This window comes from Triticum urartu, chromosome 3, assembly GCF_003073215.2.
Source record: "Triticum urartu cultivar G1812 chromosome 3, Tu2.1, whole genome shotgun sequence".
Classification (NCBI taxonomy): domain Eukaryota; kingdom Viridiplantae; phylum Streptophyta; class Magnoliopsida; order Poales; family Poaceae; genus Triticum; species Triticum urartu.
Window position 1 is genome coordinate 403,460,379 of NC_053024.1, and position 16,542 is coordinate 403,476,920.

Here is a 16,542-nt window from a genome sequence, read left to right on the forward strand (position 1 = left end):
TTGTGGCACAAACTGATTCAGCATAAGCCGCATCACCTTCCTCACATTCCAAGGCCACCTTGCGACTCCCATGCACTGTGATGGTGCCTTTATAACCCGGCATTTTAAGCTGCAAGTAAACATAGCAGGGCCTCGCCATGAACTTAGTATAAGCCGGTCGCCCAAACAGAGCATGATAAGGGCTTTTGATCTTGACCACTTCGAAGGTTAACGTCTCAGACCTAGAATCGTGCTCATCTCCAAAGGCAACTTCTAACGGTATCTTCCCCACTGGGTAGGCTGACTTACCCGGCACGACACCATGGAAGACAGTGTTTGACAGCTTGAGATTCTTATCTGTCAGTCCCATGCATCGGAAGGTCTCATAATACAGTATGTTAATGCTGCTACCTCCATCCATGAGCATCTTGGTAAACTTATAACCCCCAACCTGAGGTGCCACCACCAAAGCCAGATGACCCGGATTATCGATCCGGGGTGGATGATCCTCTCGACTCCATACAATAGGCTGTTCTGACCATCGTAGATAACGTGGGACCGCTGGCTCAACAGCGTTCACAGCTCTCTTGTGAAGCTTCTAATCCCGTTTACACAAACTAGTGGTGAAAACGTGGTACTGCCCACTATTCAATTGCTTTGGATTGCTCCGGACTGTTGCTGCTGTTGATTCCCCTGATTATTCTGCTGATTGTAACCACCCTGGTTACCGTGACCTTGAAACCCGAAACTTGAACCGCCGCCACCATGACCCGGACCGTGGGAGCCGGACCCTGATCTGCCATTTGGGCCATGGTGGCGCTAGATGTATTCCCGAAAGCTTCTCATTATGCTGCAATCCCTCCACGAATGAGTAGCCAGCTTACGACCCGTTCCGTGTTTTGGGCACGGCTGATTTAACATTGCCTCAAGGTCGAATCATGTCCTCGGAGCCGGCGGCCCCGTCTGTCCCCTACGGTGCTGGTTATCATTGCGTGCACCTGTGTTGGCCACAAAGTCATCAGCTTTGTGCTTATCGTTGCTGCCTTGATTGGTAGAGTTGTACTGCTATCCCTTCATGTTGTTACTCCTCTTTCCCTTTCCCGATCTTTTGTCCTCTGAGTCGGGGTCCTTGGTACCATCAGAGTCGGCATATTTAACAAGAGTCGCCATCAGCTCCCCCATGTCGTTGCAATGATGCTTGAACCGCCCAAGCTTCTGCTTGAGTGGAATGAACTGGCAATTTTTCTCCAACATCAAAACCGCCAAGCCAACGTTGATGTTATCTGAAGAATGTATGATGGTTGAGACCCGGCACACCCAGCTCATCGTTGGCTCGCCCTCAGCCTAAACGCAAGAAACCATATCCACAATCGACATAGGCTGCTTGCACGTGTCTTTGAAATTCTGTGTAAACCGGGCCTTCAGCTCCGCCCATGACCCAATGGAATTAGCCGGCAGCCCCTTCAACCAGGTACGAGCCGTCCCCTCCAACATCATGGTGAAGTACTTAGCGTATGCAGCCTCACTAACATCCAGCATCTCATGGCCATCTCATAACTTTCCACCCACACCTCAGGGGGTTGATCGGCTGTATAATTAGGTACCTTATGAGGGCCTTTGAAGTCCTTAGGCAGGCGCTCGTTTCGTAGAGCAGCCGTTAGACACGGCACACCGAAGGCCTTCGAAGTTACCCCTGCCTTGATTGAAGCTATCGGGTAAACCAGCGTGTGTTGATGAGCCGCCAGTTGAGCCACCAGCTCAGCCTCCCGACGTGCTCTGGCCTGGTCCACCAGATCCTATGCATTGACTCCATTATGTGCCAGGTCTTGTCCGTGAGGTTGGTTACGGCGCCATTCAGTACTTGAGACTGCTGGCGAGTCAATGTGCCTGCTATAGCTCCGGCTTGGGCGAGGGGTCGCATCAATCCGATCATGACTATAAGAGTAAGCCTGCTGCTGCACCAGAGCTGTTTGAAGAAGCTCTCTGGCCCTTCGGGTTTCAACCACTGCTGGAGTTTCACCCTTGATGGGTAGAGCCGCCAATCGGGTGGCTGCAGCAATCATGTTGTCCAGGGGGTGGAGTAATGACCTGGTGGTAAGTCACCACACGCTGAGGTGGAGTGTTTTTTATATGCGGCTGGCCTGGCGGTTCAACTATCCGATTCACCACCAGCGGGTTACTGGCCCCAGCTCCAAGGGTGTTGAAGAGATCCCTCGACTCGTAAACCAAGGGCAAACGACTCCGGTGCTTCCTCCTCAAGACTTCGTGTGAAGCATTCTGATCTACCCTAAGCCGATATGAATCTTCCTAAATCCGCTATGCTTGGGCGTCCAAAATGGCTTGTTCTGCAGCCATCCTAGCGTTCTCTGCCGCTAAGTCTGCTTTAGCTTGTGCTATTCCATCACGTAATTTAGCCACTTCTACCTTCTGTTGCTCCTGGTTTTCTGGGGTTACCTCAACCTCCATCAGAGTCACCAGAGCATCCAATAGATCTGTTAAGACTTGAGCCGGCGGACCAGATGAACCGCCAGCCCGGGCTTCCGTAACCGCAGCTGCACTAGAAGTCATAGCCGCCGCGGCTGTTGAGCCAAGAACCGGCTATGTGCCAGCCATGAAGATCGCCACCCTGTTCGGCGGCTCACGGGGGTCCGGAATACTATCACCATCGGAACAGCCCCCAAGCCTTCCATCTTGCAGCTGATACATTGAATTGGTCTCACCCGTGGACTCGTCATCAGAGCGGATTTCCGTCTCACTGCCGGAGACAGAGCCTTCCAACTCATCCCCATGGGTGAATCCAACGAAGACATGCTTTACGGCGGGCTGAGCCCGGGCGGGTCGTGCACGCTGAGCCGTCTCGATGATGTCGGTGCAGATGTCCGGCTCAGGGCCCAGCTCGCCAATCTTACCGATGAAGACGTGGATTCCATCGAAGGGGAACCGGTACCCGTACTCAATTGAGCCGGCCTCGGGGCCCCAGCCTGCATCGTCGATGTAGAGGTTGTCGCGACGACTTGGTCATCCGATCCACAGCGTATCCCTTGAGCCCTTCGAAGCTGCCCTTCAAGAACTCAAAACCACCATGCGTTGGCCCCACGGTGGGCGCCAACTGTCGTGGAAGTGTACGGCAGATGTCCTCATGGAAGGACTTAGTTGTGGAGCCATTGCGACGAGGTTAGCTTAAAGGGATTAAACGGGACAAAGGACAAAGGAGAGTTTATATTGGTTCGGCCCCTTGCGGTGAAGGTAAAGGCCTACTCCAGTTGAGGTGGAATTGCTAGGGTTTCGATTACCAGGGAGCAAACACACTTTTCCTGGCTCTCGATTTGATGTTTCTTGCCCTAAACCACCACTGGGTCGTCCCCATATATACATGGGTTGATGCCCTGCGGCCTACAGAGTCCCGGCCGACTCATACAACGTTTCTGGCTCGGTGACGTATCTTACATGCCTTACATTACAAGTCTACACATACATGGTGGTTTATACTTACGGGCCTTAAGCCGCCTCTAGGCCTGGGCCTCTTATAAGCCTAACTGTGAACCGCCATCTTGTATAGTGTTGGGCTTCATTTAGATGAACCGCCATTGTGGTTGACCCGGCCCCTCCTGGACGGGTCATATCTGATAGTCATATCCCCAATAGGAAACGTAATAGAAAACAAAAAATTGCACCTATGATCACCCAAGATCAATATGAAGATGCATAACGGGTTGGGATCATGATCATTACTGTCACCGATTTGCAGCGGAAGAAGAACGTGTCAGTGTAGATCGTATTTGGAGTCCCTCAAACCTTCGATGAACGACCCCTTGTACCGCCCACGAACAGTCCCTTGAATCGAAGATCGAAAGCACGACCTGTCTTCACGATCTGGCAGCGCTTCGCCGTCCAGAATTAATCGTCGCCGGAGACTTAGAGGGAGGAGATTAGAACCATAATGGGTTTCTAATTATGAGGACAAGAGGATTAGCTAGCTCTAATTAGTCAATTAGGACCAGCTAGAACTAGAACTAGAGGAGGCTCCGAGACTTGTATATCAAAAGAGCAAAAATCCTCATGTATATATAGGTTGGAGGGGAGAGGGAGGGTTGCCACCAAGGGGAAGGAGTCCCCCTTGGTGCGCCATCTAGGGGTAAGAGGAGTCTGACTCCTTCCCTTCCCCAATTCGGCCTCCTTCCTTAGGGAAGGTGGCGCCTCCCCCACTTGGGCCTTCGTGGCCCAAGTTGCCTTCCACCTCTTGACCTTTTAAGGCCCGTTGATATTAATTTAAATATAAAATTGTTCTAAATACTTTCAGACCATTATATATATATAATTTAACATCCTTAGAAACATTTTCCACCTATATTACCCGATACTCTTCAAAACCCTTCCGGTGAGCCTGAAATGCTTTCGAATCCTCTAGGAACTATTCTGTATATTAATGAAACAATTCCACAAATATATTATCATTACTCTCATCCTACCAACACTTAGCAGATCATGGTTGCCTTAAGCTTATGGCCCCATAGATTTGGTAACACATAAACATGAACGAAACCGTTCGTTCAATAACCGACAGCGGAACCGCGGACATCCATATCAATCCTTATGAGCACACGAATGATATTCAAGTGAGCCTTTGTTATCATGTGATGTTTCCTTTGCTTCATGATACTTCACAAAACCTGGGATGCATTGATATCTCCTGAGTCATCACCATGCTCACTATACTAAAATCCTCGTTACCGGTTTTGTTATTCTTTCTCGTTATTGTGTTTCGAAATCCCTATGACGTAGTCACCTGTGTCTAGCTAGACGATGATGGATGTTGTCACACCGAGAGGGCCTTAAGAATATCTCTCCATCACCAGAGGAGCAAATCCACTCTCGAGCTATCTAGTCCCTTGTCAAACTTTCCGATGAACCTCTAAGTTGTCGTTATGATCATCGTGTTACCGGTGACATTTGAGCAACCCCAAAGGCCATCATACGGTAAAAAGTGACTACGATACTCTCATGGTCTAAGGAGAAAAATCACATATTAACACTATGTGTCATTAGAATTGATTACAGACAATATTATCTCAATTCATAACAAGCAAGTTTGGGTCGATTTAATATGATCATTCTTCCAACGCCATAATCTCAATGTTCTTTTAGGACTATCGTTACACTTGATGATATCCTAAGATCCGAAAAACGTGATCATCAATAACACTTGAGCTAGTCGTGGAGGGGAGACTAGGAGTCTTTATTTTATCCATTTATCATTTCACACGTGCATATGAGGTTTCCTCTAAATCGCATATTCCAGGATCATAGCAGTTATAGCATGAAATGTAAACACTTAACTATGACTATGGAAATATAATAATACAATAGTATTGCCTCTAGCTAGGGCATATTTCGAACAAGGACACCATCCTGAAGCAGCACTGCCAACCTCTAGCATCTTGGCCAGAAGGAATGAAATAGGTTGCCTTTCGACCAAAAAATGTAATGACTCGTCAGAATAAGCCAACCATATTCCATGAAGGGTGTCGAAGCTCCTCCAAATCCACTATCGTTTAAGCTCTTGAACCCCATCTGCTACATTCAGAGTCCTTTGTAACCAGCCCTACCTTCTCATCATCGCAATGGGATTAGCAACTGCTAGCAGTCTGGAGGCCCTCCACCAGAACAAGGCACATCTAGCTCACTAGAATGATAGATCCAACAAGAGCATGCATCAGTAGCCCGAGCCATGTACAAATCTCATTCCAAGTTCCCTTCTATCTCCATGATGACAAGAAGAAAGGAAAGAAATTCCCTTCTGTCACCATGTACATCAAACCTAAATTTGCTCCGTACAAGATCTACCCCACTCTTCTCCCTTACCATCTCCAACGGCAACGCCGTTAGAGAGGAGAGGGGCCGGAGTCAGGCCTTGGCTTGTGGCGACTCTCAATGAGAAAGGAGGTGGGACGAGAGGGGGAAAGGAGAAAGGCCTTGGGTAGTTTTGTTCCCTTACTGTTGATTTTCTTATTGTTGTTCGTGTTGCGCTACTCCTTACTTGGGTTGGAAATATGCCAAAGACGCAATAATATTGTATCATTATATTTTTCATGTTCATAATTAAGAGTTTATATTCTATGCTATAACTGCTATGATCCTGGAATGTGCGATTCAGTGAAAAACTCATATGCACGTGTGGAATAATAAATAGTAAAATATGATTCCTAGTCTCGCCTCTAAGACTAGCTCAAGTGTTGTTGGTGATCATGTTTTCTGGATCTTAGGATATTGAGTATATAGCAAAAAAAACTACCACATTACGGGCTATGTCTACAAAAAACTACCACTTTTTTAATCTTTCAAAAAACTACCACAAATTTGGTTTGCTGTTCCAAAAAACCCAAGTGACTGAACCATTAAGTTTTAAGCGAAATTCTGACAGCTTGGGTCCACTCGTCAGGTTGATCGTTATCTTTGACCGTTAGGTTGACCATTAACAGGTTAAGACAGGTGGGCCCCACATTTTTTTGAAGTGCATTCAGGTCCCTATAGAAAAAATAAAAGCAATCAGGTCCTTGTAAAGCAATCGGGTCCCTGCAAAAAAGTATAAAAAGCAATCGGGTCCCCGCCGGCGAGCTCATCGCCGGAGCCGAGGAAGGGACCCTATGCACATTGTCCGGCCTTGCTTTGGACGCGGAGCTCGAGGGCGTTCCGGCCGCTGCACACGGCGGAGCCGCTACTCCTGCTACTGCACGCGGTGACTCTCGCTTCCCCCGCTCTTCCGTTGTTCATGGCTGACCATGGTGGGGCAGCAGTAGTAGGTGACAATGGTGCGGCGGGGAATGGTAGAGTGAAGGGAGGCGGTGGTGGGTCAGGCACACCCTGCGATGACGCGTTCGCGTCGCCGGCGCTGGTGGAGGCAGCTGTGGCTTCGGCGGTGCCGTCACCGATGCAATGGCATCGTCAGAAGCAGGTGGTACACGGGGGTAATGCTAATGTCAACAACGGCGACGGGTCGTCTTCGTCTAGCTCGGCGTCACAGAGCTTCACGCAATGGCGGCAGCCGGTGCACCACCGGCCGCACGCAGCCTCGTCTGCGTCAGCGGCGGGAGGTGGCGGCCACGCGGTGGCTCGCGGCGCGGAGGAGAAGTTCCCCGTAGGGAAGGTGGTGTCAGGCATGGCTGCTTTGGTCTTGGTTCTGCTCAGCCGTGGCGGCGCCGGCTGCCTCGGGAGAGAAAGAAGAAGGTAAGGAGAGAAAGAGGAGATGAGAGGAAGAAGAGATGGCTTACATGTGGGCCTCACTTGTAAGATAACGGTCAAACAAACAGACAACAAATGGTTTGCTTAGGAGTGGGGCCGACCTGTCATAATTTGAATTAATTCTAAATCACATGATAATTTGGGTTTTTTGAAACAACAAATCAAATTTATGGTAGTTTTTTGAAAGATTAAAAAAAGTGGTAGTTTTTTGTAGACATAGCCTGTAATGTGGTAGTTTTTGCTGTATACTCTAGGATATCCTTAAGTGTAATGATGGTCCTAAAACAACTTTGAGAATATGATGTTAGAAGAATGATCATATTGAATCGACCCAAACTTGTTTGTTATACTTTGAGATAATATCATCAGAAGTCAAATGTTATAACACGGAGAGTTAACGTTGATTTAGTTCCTTAGACCATGAGAGTATCTTAGTCACTTCTTACCGTATGATGGACTTTGTGGTTGCTCAAACATCATCTATAACACGGCGATCATAACGACAACTTACAGGTTCATCAAAAAGTTTGACAAGGGACTAGATAACTCGAGAGTGGAATTTGCTCCTCCGGCGATGGAGAGATATTCTTAGGGCCCTCTTGGCATGACAGCATCCATCATCGTCTGGCTAGACACATGTGATTATGTCATGGGCATCTGTCATCATACCTAAGAGTATAGATGGTCGATGTATACTTATCACCCTAAGAATATGTAAAATGGTTGATGGAGTGTTGACATCATCCTTAGGACTAAGCCGGTGCAAGTTACTTTTTCGGCATGCAAGCTCTGCCGAAAAACAGGAGGGCATATGTTGACATCAAACTTTGGCATGGCAAAACCGTAGTTAAGATGGCTTCAAATGAAAATGTTTTCAACATGAAAATGTTCCATATCGTCGAAGCAGACAACTTTTATGTTTAGGTCATTGCCATCCAACCTCATCTCAGGGGCCGAAACTGAGTTCGAAGTATTGAGATTTAGGGTTCTGGAGTACTGTTCGATCAATTACCCCTTCAAGATGACCTCAGATGAAAGAGTTCTCTACATAAAATGTCTTCATCTCATCGAGCCGATTGATTCTGATATATAAATCATTTCGATCCGAGGTCGTATGTGACCTATGGAGGCAAAACAAGATCAAGCTGAAAAATCCCGTTGAGCAATCCGAGGTCATGTGCAATCCAAGATCATAAAATTTTAGGTCCCAAAATCCGAGGGAGGTGACATGGAACTCTAAATCCGACTACGTCAGTTAAACCCGACCGGAAGTTGAAGATGGACCCGTAAAGACATCTAGATGGCCTCAGATGAAAAGGTGTTCAACATGGAAGTTGTTTGTATCGTCGAAACGGCTGAATTTTCTTTTGGGAACGTCTTCATCCGACATAGTATATGGCCTGTAAAAACCAAAAACAGAATTGTTGTCTCGGGCATACCTAAATCCGAGTTCGGTTAAGTTAGGAAGTTGAGAAATTTGAAGTCCTTTTGTACGGGAAGTTCAACCGCCTCTTATATATGTTGAAGGTGATGGCCGATTGAGCAACACACAATCGAACAAATCAATCTACGACTTTTTCATATTCTCCTACTTTTTATCCCTCTCCCTTGTATCTTGCTTCTCGTTTTTCGTCGTTCTTCAAAATTGAAGAGCAAAGATCCACGAGGCCCTAAGGAACGGTCGGATCAACCTAAGGCAGATCATAGTCATCGTACGTCCAAACGAGTTTCTTCTGGGCGAGCGGAGCTTCGGGTCTACAAAAGCGGCCGCTGAATTGCTTGCGCACTGCACTTTCGGATGGGTCTTGTTCGACGTGAGCCGTGGTGCACCATCCCTGATGTCGAGAGTACACAGTTAAGTGTTCGTGTGCGAACACCTAGGTCAAACATTCCCTAAGAAACCAACTCGCTCTGTTACAGTACCCCAATCAAACACACAAATCACCCCAAAATCTGGAACCATTTGCACCTCATGACCTGAGTTAAACACTCAATCCTGACAGACGAACGGTACGAAACACTACTATCTCAAATCCAACTGGACATAACCACAACCAAACACTCCTAATCCCTACAGACTAGTGATCTTAACGCTTTTATATTTCTTTACAGAGGGAGTACAAAACATCACTGCTAAACTTCTCGACACATGATACATCACTTCCAGAATCTACTAGTACTTCCTTCATTCCAAACCAATCCAAGAATCCAAATAATTTAACCATCTGAAGTCAAACTTCTCGATATTTGGTGAAATATAGATAGAAAAAAATTGTTGATAGCGACGTCAAATCTATACGGCACAAAAATATATCGTATGATTAACAAAAATATATCATATGATTAACGTAATGAAACTAATTTATTATTTTATATGTTACTAATAAATTTTTCCTATAGGCTTAAAATCATGCAAGGCACTATAACAAAGCAGTCAGATACATCATATCAAGTTATTTGTGCAAAAAGCACAAAACTGCGTCCAAATACAAAGTGCTGAACACCCAAATTCGCTTACATCTCAACACCAGCTCTCGAAACAAATACAACGTCCAGCCTTTCCTTTTTCAGATATACAGCACAGAAACTCTTCTTACCCACTTCTGTTGTCTTGTTACAGAAATTAGTAGAGAAGAAGCAAACCACTCGCACGCAGATCCAGCTCGGTTCTTTCACTAAAAACCACCGAACGAGCACAATCCCCTGCAGACAGTCCGCATCGAGTACAGAACTTTTTCTTCCTCGAGCGACCATGGTAGCTTAGCCAACCACGACAAAACTGATGCAACAACTGCAAAAAATGTAAAAAGGGTGAGAGCATCCTTGAGCTAGCTAGGCATGGACACCATTCCCATTGGGATGGTATGTTCCATTCGCTAGACCATTGGCAAGCTTCTTCGCATGCCCGTTTGCATTTTGGTGTGCAGCCAGCGTGTATGGACCATTGCTGAACTGATGTTTGGCAGGAAGCACATGGCCATTGGAGCAGCTTTGTAGCACCTTGTCCAATTGCCCAGATGAGGCGGCGATTAGCCCTAAAATACAAACGAGGATTAACATATGGTTTTTAAACACCTGTTTCCATTTCGTAGCATGATGAAGTAAGTGTTTCTCAACAGGTGAACAGACAGCAAACAGCTTACCAACAAATAGTGGAGAAGGTTTCGCAGGTCTTGACTTGAATTCAGGATGAAACTGTGCGCCAACGAAATACTGGTGATTGGGTATCTCGATTATCTAGAAAAATAGCAACTTGATCAAGGCGTGAATTTTTCTGAATTGAAAGATTTCCAAGCGAGCAAGTCGTGGTTTTAGTCAAACCTCCATTCTCCTGTCACTCTCATCTTTGCCAACAAACTTAAGTCCAGCATTTTCAAACTCTGGCACCATATCAGGATTCACCTGTGAAGATGAACATGTTACAGACCCCCGTGAACAGGCAAGAACTTAATGTACTCATATCCTCATCGCAGCTATGAACGCAAAATTATTAAAGCCAGACCTCATATCTGTGCCGGTGCCTCTCATCAACATAATCCACATTGCCATACCTAAAAAAAGTGAGAAAGCCCATGATTATGTAAGGAGAATGCTGATAAAATGACACCTAGGCTTAAGGAAATGATTATACTCACAATTTAGCTGACTTGCAACCAGCAACCTTGAAGAATGTCCTCCTTGATCCTAGGCGCATTGTGCCACCCATATGTGTTTTGGAACCCTAAAACAAAAATGAATAGAAATCTAACTCCGAGGTATGCATGGGACTGACAAAAAGTTGCTTTGTTACCATTAATTTTTATGGCAACCAGCGCGATCATTAATAACACAAGTTATGAATTTCACAAACCTCAGGCATAAAAATAACACATGGGGCCTTGGCATTGCGATCAAATTCAGTACTGTTTGCATCAGAGAGATTCATGACATTCCTAGCAAACTCTACAACAGCCATCTGCATTCCAAGACATATACCAAGATATGGTACATTATTTTCACGGGCATACTTAGCAGCCAGAATTTTTCCTTGAACACCTCTATCTCCAAAGCCACCAGGTACTAAAATGCCATCAGCACTCTGAAATGAAAGACCATTAGATAATCATGATGGAAATTAAAATTTTACACAAATCATACACGTGGCACCATTCAACTTCGAGTGTAAAACATTTTCGGTGGTGAAAAGTCCTCACCTTCAATAAATTCCAAGCTGCTTTGTAAGCATCAGGTGCCTAAGAAAAAAAAAGGTCGTGTAAGAAAAGAAAACAGCCCAGATCGAGCAGACAGAACAATAGGAGACTGCCAAACCTCAATTTTGGTAGAGTCCTCAAGATCTGTAGAAGCAACCCAATCAACAACAAGCTTTCTGTGGCAATAAACTGAAGCATGCAAGAGAGCCTGCAATTGTGCAATTGCATCGGATTCAACTGTTAGACACTAGCAATCATTTAGAAGGCATAAAAGACTAGTATAGCTGTGCAAATCAAACTCACTTTCAACACAGAGAGATAGGAATCAGATAGACCAGTGTACTTCCCAACCATAGCAATGCGTACCTGAAATGAAGCCATTAGTCACTTGGAACTAATAGGAATAAAAAGAGTTGAGGGCAACAGCCAACAATCAAAGTGGAAAAAACTAACAGTATCCTGAAGGGTGTCAAACATAGTAGCTCTTGCAACCCATTCATCCAACTTTGGCTCGCGAGGAAAGCTGCAAATGTGTACACATAAATATTTATTGCACCGACACACTACAGCTTGAACAAAAACGCACTGACTAGATATGTAGGCAAACCTTTCAAGGTTCAGAACTTTAAGAATAGCTTCATGCGCCTTTTGGTCCTATGGGACAAAATACGATTCAGCACTACACAGAAATGTTGAGGAACCAAAAATGAATTACTACAGAGGATGAGATGTGCTATACCCGTAGCAACAAAGGAATACGCCAAATATTGGAAACATCATACAGAGTGACAATGTTTGTTGCCTACAGAACAAATTTGTTCATGAGCTATCAGGGGAAATTAGCTACCAAGAATATGAAGCAATCACTAACAATAACATTTACAGTTCAATTACCGGCACATGGCAGAACTGGGAGAGTTTCTCTTTGACATTTTCTTCCAGTTCCTGTCAAATACAAGTGCGAAAAATGAGATTAAGAATACAAACAAATATAAGTAACATACAACATCAAAGTAAATAAGGGCTAACTAACCTTTGTACTGCGACAAGCTAAAATATTCGGGGTGAGGCCAAGTCCCCTTAAACCACGCACACTGTGTTGAGTCGGCTTGGTTTTCTATAAAAGTAAATAAAAAAATGACAAATATTAGGCAGTGATATTAAAATGATTTTTTTCACATATTAAGATGTACTACCTCTGTAAACTTTTATAAGACGTTTTAGGTCATTTAGTAATTTAAAACGTCTTATAAAGGTTTACAGAGGGAGTAGATCATAAAACAATAAACCAGGGAATTTGGCTACCTGTTCACCAACAACATTCAGAACTGGAACGAGACTGACATGCACCAAACAGAAGTTGCCAGGTCCTGGCAACCAAAATAATATCCAAAAGAAGATAAGTTTCCCCTAGCCCAGGAAAGACAGTACAGTTTTTTATGTATTAATATAAATTGTAAGTTCCTCACCAACACGATACGAGAATTGACCCAAAGCTTCAATAAATGGCATAGATTCAATATCACCTGTAGCAGTAGTGACAACATAATCAAGCTACAGACATCAGCTAATCAACATAAATAAACAAATAAAATAACTAATTATCTCATGCCCACCAATTGTTCCACCCAGTTCGATCACACAGACATCAGCTGGTCCGTCCATGCCATCCACCGGTATCATAGCAACACGCTCGATCCAGTCTTGTATGGCATTTGTAATGTGTGGCACAACCTTGATGATTGATTGGTTTAATGATAAGCACTTGAAGAAACATACATACAGTAGTTACCAGGAAAAAAATGGTGTGCATAATGTGGTCCTCACCTGCACAGTCTTTCCCAAGTATTCCCCTTTCCTCTCCTTGTCAATAACAGACTGTCATGAACCAAAAAAAAGCAAATAAAAAATTTCAGAACAGCTTGGCACGAGAAGCTTTAGCTTCAGATGTTGTAATAAATTACTCTGTTATCCCTGGCTTTCTGACTGAGATTATTCAACCGGAGAAGCTTTTGCTTAATGAATAAAAGCCAAAAGGCGAAAGCTCTCCAAAAAAAAACTGTATTCACGATGACACATATTATACATGTTAGTACCCGTATATATCCTTGTTAAATAGCACTCCCTCCATTCACAAATATAAGATGTTTTGGATATTTCAATATGGACTACATATGGACTGAAATAAGTGAAGAAACACACTAAACCGTGTCTGTATACATCCAATTCAGAAAAAAGTTACTAGAACATCTTATATTTGTGAACCGAGGGAGTACTATAAATTCTCTTCATTCTTATGTACTCTACACTCTAGTGACATAACACAACAAATACATCCTTTTCCTTCCTATGGTACAAGTATATCAACGTCAACATCGACTGAAACGTTTCACAATTGTTGAATGTTTGGATGCCCAAGAAATGAGGGTGGGGCTTTAAATACGCACTGTTCCTGATTGCAGACCCGAAAGCCATATAGATAAAGTTTTAGAATGAGAAAATAATTAGCTTACCTGGTAGATCTTTCCAGTAGTTATATTATTGTCCCGGGTGAGTTTAATATCAAGAAACCTCTCATAATTCCCAAGATCCAAGTCCACCTGCAAGATGCACAAGACAATACTTGATGAGGTGAACAAACATTCCCTAGCCATTGTCCCACTTGGACTTGGTCCTATGACAGTACCTCACCACCATCATCTAACACAAACACTTCACCGTGTTCGAACGGGGACATAGTCCCGGCATCAGTGTTGAGGTAAGGATCTGCATATATTGAGATAAAGCAAATATAAAATGTCAAGCTCATGAGGCCAAAAGCAAGCGACTAGGAGCAATCGAGCAAGTATTAGCTGGCCTGCCGCCACCAGTTCTACAAGGCAACAGGAACAATCAAGCCCCAAGTGCCGCAATGGTACAGGAAGCCACAAGGCTACAAGATTACAACAGCAAAAACAAAGCAGTGTTTAGGTGATACTGGATAAGAATAACTAGGAGCAAACAAAACATGTAGTATGACAATGAATCAAGTCAAAGATTCCAACACACTAAGCTGGCATCTAATGGTTCGTGACACGGCCATATCAAAATCAGCATATTCTAAACAACATCAGTGAGGCCTGAAGAGCACGAGGCATCTCAAAGACAAATACGAGGGGAGGGGAAACCCAGTCTTTTTCATACCACCTGTTCCAACTTCCTACCACGGACACAAAAGGATGAAAGCATATCAGCTAATCTGAGAGTTTGTTCAGATACTTGGGAACTCACCCAAGTAACTTGCACAGATCATTGTCCGAAAATATTGGCCACAGATTGCACGGGTAAGTGCTAGACAATAAAGGAAAAATCAGAAGCTTTCTTTCATGGACCACCATTGTTCAGTTGAGACCTCAAACATTTATTCCTCGCCCCAAATCAGCACCGCGTAAAAGATCTTAGTAGCCCCCCGAAAATGGTCTGCTACTAAAGTAGAAACCGGGGCCGAGGTTTCCCTTTGCTGGTCTAAAAGCTCTCTCCCACTAGGCCACTAGAAGCAATCTCTTCAAATGGAAGATATAATAAAATCTGTCTCACACGCGCGCAGAAGCCAAAGATTGGCAAGGTAATCAACATCACATATCCACTCCTACACCACGACCCCTAAAACCCCGGGCGGAATGTTCGAACGAGGGGCTTTCCACCAGACCCAGCCAAGAATCCCGGGGCGGGGCCTCCCTGCACCTACTCCCACCCGCATCCTTGAGCCGCACGAATCGCTCCAAAAAGGGAAATGGAATCGTAACGAAAGCAAATCAAATCTTTCCCCGGAAATCGGATCGAGGGCGGGCGCGAGAACCACAAAGCCAACACCCCCCCCCCCCCCCCCCCCCCCCCCCCACCCCCCCCCCCCCCCCCCCCCCCCCCCCCCCCCCCCCCCCCCCCCCCCCCCCCCCCCCCCCCCCCCCCCCCCCCCCCCCCCCCCCCCCCCCGCGGTAAACCCCAAACAGCGCCTTTTCAGGAGCCTGAAAAGGCGGTTTCTTGAACACGAGGAAGGAAAACATCGCACGGCCGGCGGCGGGCACGTACCGATCTTGATGGACGTAATGCGGAGACCGCACGCCTTGAGGACGACGCCGATGCTGCTGGCCGTGACGCCCTTGCCGAGGCCGCTCACAACACCACCGGTGACCAGCACGTACTTCATCTCGCCGGGAATCTCTGGTCAATCCGCCGCCGCCTCCTCCTCCTCCCGAATCCTTCTGCACCCCAAGCCCGGCTGGCGCGCGTGCTCTTGGGCTGGGCCGGTTTGGTGTTTATGAGCGCTCGCGCGCGGACAGTGGAGAAGGTTTTAGCAGGCGACTGGGGTAGCGCGCAGCCGTTTGGTAGGGGAGGAGGAAGGAACCGGGGGGAGGCAATGGAGGCGCAGGGGATAGAGAGCCACGAGGGAGAAGGGCTTTGGACTATATATATTCCGTCATTTTTCTAATTTACTTTCCTCCCCCTCTCGTTTACTTAATCTTCCATTTGTCGGGGTTATGTTTACGTGTGATCGCTTTGGAAAGAATAAGAAAGGAGAAATGAAGTGCTAAAAAAAGAAACGCGAAATAGAACTTTAAAAAAAAGGTAAAATGGTGATTTCTTGCATAGTAATGTGTAGGCATTTTTTTATAGTTTTCATATGGATATAACACGCCCATAACCATGTCTCGGGACCCAAATAGATCCACGACTCCACGTGCATCCTATGTGTGTTGTTGTTTATCCTGCTTCCCACCCTCGCTAACGGTGGACTCAATGCTCACATAATTACAACGCGTTCGTATGTTATCAGTTATAAGGTGTTTTCCTCTCTCTCTGCATAAGATAAGAAATTTGTTTTCCGTACATGCGTGGTATAGACAGTTTCTTTCGTCACCAATTTGATTTTGCTGAAGTGTTCATTTTCAATCCGAATCGATACCGGTACAAGAAAAAGACGGATCGTATGCTACTGATAAAGGTTGCATCTTAAATAGCATTCTAAAAATGGTTAACGAGTAAACAATATCATATTCAGATTGTACACATTTTTAATCAGATTTCATGCATTATATATCAAAATTGAATTTAGGGTTTAAAAGATATGAATATTTTCTAAATGCACCCAAAATAG

General features: G+C 45.2%; 1 protein-coding gene across 2 annotated transcripts; it reads right to left on the reverse strand.

Moving 5' to 3' along the window:
* Positions 1-9,639: 9,639 nt before the first annotated feature.
* Positions 9,640-15,839, reverse strand: LOC125544122 (CTP synthase-like). 2 transcript variants are annotated; one of them, XM_048707699.1, is made up of 21 exons: positions 15,477-15,839; positions 14,095-14,174; positions 13,922-14,008; positions 13,236-13,286; positions 13,025-13,142; positions 12,878-12,934; positions 12,714-12,778; positions 12,442-12,525; positions 12,303-12,353; positions 12,148-12,210; positions 12,016-12,062; positions 11,862-11,931; positions 11,712-11,774; positions 11,527-11,616; positions 11,412-11,450; positions 11,069-11,296; positions 10,854-10,939; positions 10,721-10,769; positions 10,540-10,620; positions 10,362-10,455; positions 9,640-10,253 (listed from the first exon to the last, which is right to left on the reverse strand). In XM_048707699.1, exons 1-21 carry the CDS (start codon positions 15,592-15,594, stop codon positions 10,051-10,053), a joined length of 1,824 nt encoding a protein of 607 aa, XP_048563656.1. In that variant the 5' UTR covers positions 15,595-15,839; the 3' UTR covers positions 9,640-10,050. The 2 variants fall into 2 exon arrangements, with proteins under 2 accessions (XP_048563656.1, XP_048563657.1); XM_048707700.1 differs by lacking the exon at positions 15,477-15,839 and adding an exon at positions 14,679-15,191.
* Between the last annotated feature and the right edge of the window lie 703 nt (positions 15,840-16,542).

Bases quoted from the DNA above. Each gene is read 5' to 3' on its own strand.
- LOC125544122 (XM_048707699.1), bottom strand. From the start codon at position 15,594: ATGAAGTACGTGCTGGTCACCGGTGGTGTTGTGAGCGGCCTCGGCAAG. The intron at 13,287-13,921 runs GTAAGCTAATTA...GGTTCATGACAG, and splicing joins CTACTGGAAAGATCTACCAG to TCTGTTATTGACAAGGAGAG. The intron at 11,775-11,861 runs GTTAGTTTTTTC...GCTTCATTTCAG, and splicing joins TTGACACCCTTCAGGATACT to GTACGCATTGCTATGGTTGG.